Genomic DNA, 10,106 nt, shown 5'->3' on the forward strand with positions numbered 1-10,106 from the left:
ATGAGTTTTTCAATATATAGTGTGGATTGACTGCACATTTATACGTCATTGTCAACCCAAAAACCTAGATTAAAAATGAGTGATGAGAAAAAAAAAGGCTAAAAACAAAAAGACCTTCAGAATGTTTTCCTTTTTATCTTTTATCTTTTTTTCTACAATCTTTTTGCTTATGTAAACATCAGAATTTTTCCCCATTGTGGGAAAATACAGGGATTTTCTATTCTATTCTATTCTATTCTATTCTATTCTATTCTATTCTAATGAAGAGGACATTTATTAGAACATTTAATTCATTTGAATGGAAATACAGTGAAGTCTGACCGCACTAATCTTAGAAACGTTCTTATGAAAGCATTGAAGCATTTACTTCTGAACACACACTATTTGGACCCAACACCAATATGATGCGACATTGTTATGTTGGGCGGTAAAATTTAGTTCTGCCGCAGGCTCTGCCAAGTATTTTCATTCTCCTTCTCACTGCGGAGTCTTTGGTTTACCTTTCCGTGGCCCAGGGGCAATGTCAGCCAAACACGTCTCTGGAATAAATTGCTCTCTCTCTCAATATGCAACATGCTGCCTTCCATGACAAAAGTAATTTGTTTGGAAACATGAGCAGAGAAAAGCATGCGAGGCTTACATTTAGATGACTCTCTGAGGAGAGGCGAGTCTAATGATGTAGAACTGGTCACAGTGTGGAGAGACGCAGCCGCCTGCGATGGCTTTTAGTGTTCGAGTCGAGCTGAGCTTGTTTTTGGTAATAAGTCATCCACTCTGACTGCGGCTCATTTGTCACCTTAGCCTTAAATCTGTATCCTTTTTTTCTGCTTAGTCATGTTTCTCCTGCACTTTGTTTTACCTTCAGCGGGTTCATAGTAATGTGCTGTTCACGCATCATCAATCTGTCAAAATAAAACTACATGGATATTCTTCTTTTCATTGTCTGTTGAACCTTTATGCGAAAGGAGACATTTTTGCCTCCTTTTGCATTAAGTTTTATAAGTTTTAAGCTGTTTTGCATGCTTTTTGATCTGAGTCTTTATGTGACCCTTTAAAATGACTTGAACAAGAGAATATATGTGTTGATCTCAATGAGTCAGTCATACAAGAAATCTGCTACTTGGCTCTAAACATTGACATCTCTACTGTCTGAGAGACAATTAAGCAATTTAAAAACAATTGTATCTGAGTTGCACTAGTCAGGATGAGAACCCAGGTTTAACTTCCACCTCACAAAATGACAAAGAAGGAGATAAATGGAAGATGCTGCAGTAAAGGGTACATCACTGCGTACGTCCCAAATGTTTTTTGGTAATTTTACTACGAAAAAAATAAATAAAAGTTTTCTTCTGTTCTGACATCATAAACATAAAGATGTGCAGTTTCCTCAACTGTGTTCTGTCAGCACAGCATACTGTCATGATTTTATCTAAAGCTCGGACCCACATGCAGGGAAGCCAAACAGAGAGACGCAGAGGAAAGGTTTCAACAGGTTTTATCGAAGAGTATTTTGAGTTCGGTGCAAAGTTCCTCCGAACTCTGCTCGGCCGGGAAACTGGAAGACGAGGGGAAGACAGACTGTTAGATTCAGGCTCAGTGGGGAATTGGAGTTGTTAATCTTGAAGGAGAGGATTTGTTCACTGGAAAACGACCCAGAAATAAGTAAAAAGTTCTTAAATTAAGTGTATTTAACCTTAATTTGAGTAGGTAAATGAGATCATTTGCCAATGGAATTAGTATTTTTACTTTTAAAATTAGATATTTAGATAAAAGGCACTTGAAATAAGTCAATGCAATTGTGTTTTCTTATTTTAAGTGTAAATAGTCTTTTTCCATTGGCAAATGTCTCTTTTACCTCCTCAATTCAAGAACAAATTCACTTATTTTAGGAAAAACTGACTTATCTAGATTTCGATTTTTTCCAGTGTTGCCACTCACGTTTCCAGAGAAGAAGAGACACGTAGACTCCAGTCTGTGTGTTGGTCTTCCAGGGTTTGTTTGATTGGGTGGAGGGCGGAACAGGGTTTACCCAGAACTCGAATGGATTGGAATGATGCAGCCGCTGGTTGCAGCTTAGTTTTCCTGTGGTATTTGAACGGGTCGTGGTGAAGATGACTTCCTTACTCAGAGAGTGATCTCAGTGTGATCAAAGGTGGCTGGATCCAAACCTCCTGTTTGGAATCCGTCGCTCAGTGTAAGACTCAGCTGATCTTACTTGGGAGAAGGCGATCCGAAAAGGTCCAGTTTGCAGGAAGACTTCCTGCCGAAAGGCAAAGAACAAACAAAGTTGAGACTCAGGGAGAAACAAGCGCTCAGTAAAACTCAATGTGATCTCAGCTTGGCTAGAGGACAAAAACTCAAAATGCAAAAACTCAGATTAGACTCAGAATAACAAGGCTTGGCTAGAGTACCCCAAACTGGCAAACACTCTGGCGTCGAAGTAGTGGCAACCAGCAGGTTAAGAGCAGTCCGGTGATGAGGCAACAGCTTGCAGGTGTGTGAGGAGGCGAACCGGAGCCAGGCGCCTCCTGGTGGTGGAAGGGAGAAACACAAAAGACAAGACAAACAGACGAACACAAAAACTGGGATCCTGACACATACGCTGTCAGATTGGCACATATTGTTCTAATACGCATGTGCGCACATGCGCAGCAGAGAATTATTCCCACATTGAATTTCAGCAGCACTGTACCGACTAGCAAAAACACGTTTATTTTAACTTTTAAAAAAGAAAAATTTGCTCTGATTATACTATTATTTCTTGGATGTAGAAACAGTGAGACATGACTGAAGTTTCCAGGATGTTGAGAGAAGAAGCCAATATAGCTAAAACCATATTAGTCAATGTTAATTTTAAATAAATTACTTTAGTAGTACAAAAAGTGTGTGGGGGAATTTAAATTAGGTCAGATTTTGTTTTCATGTTTAAAATCGTAGAAAACTTTGGTTTTTATGTTTTAAATTGTGACTCAGTATTCATTTAGGTTAGATAGAAACCTAAGTGAATGCCGATCTGACAGCGTATGCTGTTCTGACAAGACATTGGACTTTTAACGTGACAAAGAATTGAGGTTGTTCTGCTGTGAAACAACGGATGAAAATGTGGGAAATTATCTTGTGCTGTCTGTTAAGTTTTGGGGAGGATCTGGTAATTTTAAGAACAAACTAACATAAGCTCTCAAATATGTTTGCACCAGGATCAAGATTCAAAGAGTAAAGGTGCATTTTGTAAAACATTCATTCTGAGCCACAAATACTAATCTATAAATGATGCAGCCCCTTTACCTGTACTTTGTGTATATGATGTGTAAGTACGACAGTGTGATATTAAGTTAGGATACTTACACCTGATGTCTATATTTTATGTTTTTTTCCATATTTGATTATTTCTTGACCACCTGCAAATGAAGGTTCTTCTTTTTTTGCTGGATGACAATTATCTATATTAGATGTGGTAAAGCAGCGAAACATCTAGAAAAATTTAGGGCAGTTGGACCCTAAGGTCAAAGGCGAGCTAATTTTATAGGATGTGATTGTTGGGTTCTGGATCCCTGTTTGTTTCTTTCACATTTTTGAGAAAAATTATTTCCATAACATCTAGATTTTTTCCTTTTTTGTCAAAGAGGCAACTGCAGACCTAGACTGAGTATAACAGCTGATCATTTTTAGAATCAAAAACCGATTTTCTCTGTCCTGTATATGTTTCTCCTATTATCAAATTACCTTAGATACATGAAACTATATCAGTTTTATTGTATCGTCTGTTTTGCATTGATAAGTTGGATACATACAGGATGGAGGGTAAAGGTTTTTCATGAAGCCTCCAGATTTTTCCATTTGCCTTGTAGCTCCTTGTACTGTCAAGTATAAGATTAATTTTCATACAGTTATGTTTATCAGACCATCAATGCATAATTTAAACCTCATAAACACACCTATATATTCTGTTTCTGTGTGTTGTGGACTTTGGTAAAGCCAAATATTTACCATTTTTTATGAGGTAAACGTCCTTCATCAACATTGCTCTCTAAGCTCACTGTAGATTGCTGCAGCTAAAACAGAAAACCAGTCTTCTTTCCTCCAGCTCCTGTTCTTGGATGTTAATAAATGAATGTATTTAAAATGGAAAAATAAGGATAATAAACAAGTTGCCTTTACTGGTTCATGAAAGATCCCTGTCAACCAGAGGGGGGTTAATTTTGCCATCACACCTGTAACAAAGATCTAAATTAAGCCCGGCATGATGCTTCCTGCCTCAGGAAGTAGACTAAGCCGCTCAGTAATTACATGGTTTGTAGTTCGACCCTGGGCTCCTTCTGTCCACACGGTGAAGTGTCCTTGTGTGAAACACTGAAACCCCCAAAAATCATAACCTTACATTGTTATAAAGCATTTGTAAACGGGCCATTAATACAGTGGCTAAGAGATGCAGACGTGCTGTAAATATGTAAATATACTTAAAATATAAGACTTTAATAAAACACCAAATTTGGGTTAGCAAGAGAAAAAAATGGACTAAAACTTAGACATACAAAAGAAAAATAAGCACTGAAGAGTACGGAAGAGGATTAGGGTCACTGAATTTTTTAAAAAATTTCAGTTTAACATGGGGAAAAAAGTCAGAATTCTGACTTTCTTTCTCAGAAATCTGACTTTTTTCTCAATTCTGACTTTAATCTCAGAATTGTGGATCTTAATGTAGATGGACACCATGAAGGAAGAGATGTGGGAGCACTCAGCTTCACTGACAAAGATGTGAATTGTTTGAGGTGGCCAATGACACATTGGCGGAAAATGACAGAATTAGGCAACTTTTTACGTGCCAGAGGGGTCCCTTCATTAATAGAGGAGCAGAAGGTCATTAAAACAAGAGAGCTAGTCTCTAAAACAGACACGGCTATGGCTTGATGCTATCATGTTTATTAGCTGTTAGAATTCTGAGAAAAAAGTCAGAATTCTGACTTTTTTCCCCATATTAAACTGAAATAAAGTTTAAAAATCAGTTCACTTTTTTTTTTCAGTGACCCTAATGCTCTTCCGTAGTAGAGATGTTGTAATCACAGAAAAAAAAGTGAATCATGTTGCAAATGCATGTTTGCAAACACAGAAATAATGGTAAAATAAAATAATATGTGCAAAAGTTTGCAAATAGCAGAAGCATCATTAATGTTAAAAGCTGCAAAATAACATTGTGGAAGTGATGACTAGAGGGAAGCAACCATTAACTCATATGGGCCCAGAGCCTTAGTAAAGACAAAAATAGGATTCTCAGAGAGATTAAGTTTGCTCCGTAGACACTAGCACATATAATGCATATTTTCTGGTCCCTTATTAGTTAATTGCTTTGAAAAAATGATGTTTTTATAATTTGTTTTCCTGTTGGTGCAATGAGATTAGTGTGTATTGGTCAGAAGTCTGTCTGGCATTGTTGAAATAGAAGTCCAATCAAATACGCACAAAAATTACCTAAACAGTGAATAGAATTCACTGTTTCCCTTAGAAAGGGTCTCCAGTCTTAAGTGTCCAGCTCAGTGTAATTTATCCTTAAATGTTCTGTTTCAAATTTGTTAGACATCTGAGTACAAACAGAGGACTAAACAAAAAAGCACACAGATGTAGTAGGAAATTATAAATAAGCTTAAAGCAGGGTTTGAGTCTAAAACAATATTCCAAGTTTTAAAAATCTCCTAGAGCTCTGTTAGGTCCATCGTCTGAATATGGAAAGAAGATAGAACAACTGCAGACCTACCGAGACATAGAGGTCTGCCTAAACTGACTGGCTGGAAAAGGTGGTCCTTAAACAGAAAAGCAGCCACAGAGATCAACTGTTCTGGTGGGAGGATCTATTTTGTCAAATTATAATTCATAATAATTTTACCTTGTGGTTATGGACTACTTTGTTTTTTTGTGTTTTATAACAGAAAATCATGAAAATGTTTTTTAAGATTGTAACTGATTGTGCTGCAAGTGAAATATTCAAACTATAGCATCTTATTGTCAGCTATACTGCATTTGCTGTTATGGACTTTATGTAATTTTCAATTATTTTGTGTATTATCAGAATTCATATTTTAATGTTTTGCAAGGATTAAATTCTTACTGTGGTCTGTGATCCGTGGATTTTTCTCGTCAACCTACACCCTCATGCCATAATGTTATATCTCCATGTTTTCACTTAAATATCTGTTGTGCTGTGTTTAAACTCTAAGCTTTTAATTGACTGATGTGTGCTTTACATTTTTTATATGACCATATTTAAAAAAAAACATCTTTTTGAAAATAAAATTAGACATATTTGAACATTTTGGAAGTCATCATCCTGCAGAATCCAACAGTGCTGCAGTGCAGAAGCTGTGAGCCGCCATTTCTATAATCATTATTTGGTACCAAAATCAGTCCAAACAGAAAATTTAATGATGTCTCTATAAATTCACTTTATGTTTATGTGTCTTGTTCACCAATGATAGGTTTGAGTTTAGGTTTCCTGCAAAACTTCCATTGTGAAGTTTTATTTTTCTTTGTTTTATTTTTGCTTTGACAAATCTATTGGTAAAATTGTAGACAATCAAGTGAAGAAATATTGGTGTTTAAACTACTCGACAAGCAGCAGACAGGGATCATTAAAATACATAAAAAAGATTCTTAAATTAAAATTCAAATTGAGTTTTAAAATATTACAATTTAACCAAAAAGATTTTAAAAATTCAGGCCAAACAATCCTCAACTTCCGATGTGTTCTTCCAATATGTATTGTAAAAATGGCGGAGCCCCCTGCCTGATATGGCATTCCCCTCCCGGATTTGGTATTCCTGGGACCTGTTGCTGCCGCCTTCAGGCTATTTGTGGAATGACAGGAAGTTAACGGTACCGAGATTCAAAAAGAAAAATGCATACTTGGATCATTGCTTTACAACACTGCTAGAATAAATGAAAAACAGTCTTTCAGCTGGAGAAAACCAATATTTTTCTGTGACTGCCAGTGTGTCAGTACAAACCCTGTGGGCCCCATCGGTCTGTCTGACTTTGTGGTTTCACTGGTCATGTAGGAAGGTCCCTATGTGATGCTAAAGAAGAACTGGGAGATGTACGAAGGAAATGACCAATACGAGGGTTACTGCGTGGACCTGGCCTCAGAGATCGCCAAACACATCGGGATCAAGTACAAGATTTCCATAGTCCCGGATGGAAAGTACGGCGCCAGGGACCCAGAGACGAAGATCTGGAATGGCATGGTTGGGGAGCTGGTGTACGGGGTAGGTGACACTTTTATTATTTACTCTTTGATGTAGCTTTTATCTTGCTCTGGAGGGTGAAGGAGGGAAACTTTTCTTTGGCGTTGTGGCTGCTTCTTTGGATGTTTGTGTATTTCCCCACTGTCGGTCTATGTTGAGCAGTTCAGGTGAAACATCCTAGAAGTACAAAAAGTATGGTATCTGGTTTTACTTTCACACTCTTTAGTGCTTTCTTTTATATCAGACAAAGATAACATTAGTAAGTTATAGACAGCTGTTTATGATGATTTCATTTATGGGAAAAGATCTATGGAAATCCACCTGGCCCACTGGGAAAAGATTATTTCCAAACCTTATGCCTGATGGTTCCAACCTTTGCAGCAAACGCTGCTTACAATGCGTGCATTAGATATTGTTCTGGATTTATCTTTGACCTCCTGAAGGATTTGTCCAGGAACCCTTGGATTATTTTGCTAGTCTAACCAATTCTGGGAAAGTTCTTCACAGTTCCATGTTCCCTACAGGTTTGGATAATGGTCATCACTGTGATTCCATGGATACTCAAAGTCTTAGAAATATATGGATATGTTTTTTACTTTCTGTAAATCAGGTTTTTATTTGTTTCCCATTAACCATTGAAAGATTGATTTATTCTGTAGGTCTGTTAAATGAGATTGGACTATAACTGTACTTACAAAAGGGTGAATTGAGTATTTTTATTTGAATAGTAAGTCATTTAAAGAATGAGTTTCATACTTTGTCAGGTTTTCTTTTTGCAGTTTGTTTAGGGTGAACATTGAAGGTTTATTGGATTTAGATATGAACATTGTAACATTTTTTTTTTAGTAACTGCACATGTGCATGACCATCCTACTGGCTCTTCACGCCTATTAAAAGTCTGAGCACAACCACCTCTGTTTATGGTGTGGATGCATTTCTCAGAGACACAAACTTAGTAAAAGAAGATGTTTAAACTACACTTTATCCGATTGGCCACTTAAAATGAGGCTTATTGGACACAAACATTAGAAGTGAGTAAGCTCACCAAGAAGAACCAAGCAAAAGAAAAGGAAGATCTCCCAGGAATTAGAAGGTGAATGAGGGTCAGCCACTTTACCTTAAAGTATGAAAAGAAAATCTTTGAGTTTAAAAGAGGAAGCCGGTGTGTAGATGGATTAGTTCTTCTGCAGCCGGCGGTTACATGGAGCCAGTATTTTCTAAGCTGAGCCCTAAAACAAAGCTCCCTGTTTACCAGCCACCAACCTTCCTCCATGGTCCTCAGATGTGGATTGTTACTGCAAGAAGCGGCTTCTTGTACATAAAGCAGCTGAACTTAGCATCCACCATGTCGGTGCCTGGACTCGGCCTTGGAAGCGATCAGGATGCCTCCAGGGAACATCGGAGGTGTTCTGAGCAAGAAAGAGACACAAGGGCTGAAAATGTACTGTCTTAATTTTGTCATCATATTTTCAGAGTTACCAAAATCAACGTTTCAGCAGTCTGTTATGTCTTGGTCTGCTCTGCAATAATACTTTGTAAATGGTATAAATATTCTGTTTTAAGTATTTGAGTCTATGTTTGTAGCATAGTTTAGGTCCCTTAGATCACTGTAATGAAGCTAAACATTAATTAACAAACTCTGCTTCATACAATCCTGTTTAAACTACAAAGAACCTTATTCAGGGTTCATTCAGGACTGGATCAAAGCTAGTCTTTCACGTGTCATGACACTAAAAGGTGCTTTATCCTGGTTAAAGAAAAATATTGCACAAAATGTAGTATTGTGTCATTTGCTGTGTTTACATATTAAGTTATCATCTCTTGCTGGTCAGATATAAGAGGCTGTGTAGTCATGTGTTTTTTATATTTTTCAGCTTTTCGGTAATTAAATTATAAACTGGAGTTATTAAAGCTGGCAGGTAGAGGAGAGAAATGTATGCAGGGTTATGGTCTAACTTTTGACGGGGTTAAAGAGGAGAAGCGGAGGTGTGGAGCTTGTTGAAGCTCGTTAAAGAGGCGACATTTGATGAGGCGTGTTTCTGCGGTTCATTAGAACAGATGCAGGGATGTGAGAAATCATGAAGGAGTTTTAGTTTATTTGTTGACACTTTAGTGTGTTTTAAAGCAGGAACATCTTTTAAAAGGTCACAGATTAAAAATAAATAAATTAAAAACTCTTTGTGTGCATCTATTCAGTCATACTACTTTAAATCAGTTCTCCTTATGTCTATAATATCATGGGATAAAAAAGGATGTTGTGGTTCGTTTATTGACATTAATTTGAAAAATACTGAAAACATATAACATAACCAAAAAAATCAAACTTAAATAAAATTTTTAAAATGCAATATAAAATGTAATTAAAATGGGATCTCTATTATGGAATAAATGCGAAATGTAATTTAATTTAAAATGGCCTAAACTAACACATGTAGGTCACACCCGGGAACATCCTGACTCAGCATTTAAAAAGAGGTTTGTCCTGTTAAAACCTTAGGATATAAATCTTGGTGCTCCTGACAGTTGATGTGAGAGCGAACACCATAGTTAGATCCTTGATGTGCGCTGAGATTTATGACACCAGAGGAGCTGAATCCTTTGGAGCAAGAAACACAAATATATGAACCCAAAAATAAAAGCCTATATTTTACCTCCACTGAAACATTTAGTTTTCTTAGAATCATTTTTAGTATGCTTCATTCAGTTCCATAGCAAGAAAACCAGAACATCTTATTTATCATATTTGAATACCTAGTTGTTGTTAAATCTATTTTATTTAATTTTTTCTTACTAAAACAGGAACTCATTTCTGACCTGTCCCTCATTTATATATGAAGAAGAAAGAAAGTAGCTCACATTAATCAAGTCTTTTAA

The 10,106-nt window shown here is 36.7% G+C and overlaps 1 protein-coding gene across 1 annotated transcript in view; it reads left to right on the forward strand.

Moving 5' to 3' along the window:
- LOC107081866 (glutamate receptor 4) overlaps window positions 1–10,106 on the forward strand; it is a 119,732-nt gene that overhangs the window by 57,320 nt on the left and 52,306 nt on the right. The window contains exon 8 of the mRNA XM_015370205.1: window positions 7,047–7,253. Coding sequence (XP_015225691.1) covers window positions 7,047–7,253 — 207 coding nt within the window. The remainder of the gene's footprint in view (window positions 1–7,046; window positions 7,254–10,106) is intronic.

The sequence above is a fragment of the Cyprinodon variegatus genome, unplaced genomic scaffold (genome assembly GCF_000732505.1).
Source record: "Cyprinodon variegatus isolate N-32 unplaced genomic scaffold, C_variegatus-1.0 Scaffold43, whole genome shotgun sequence".
Taxonomy (NCBI): Eukaryota; Metazoa; Chordata; class Actinopteri; order Cyprinodontiformes; family Cyprinodontidae; genus Cyprinodon; species Cyprinodon variegatus.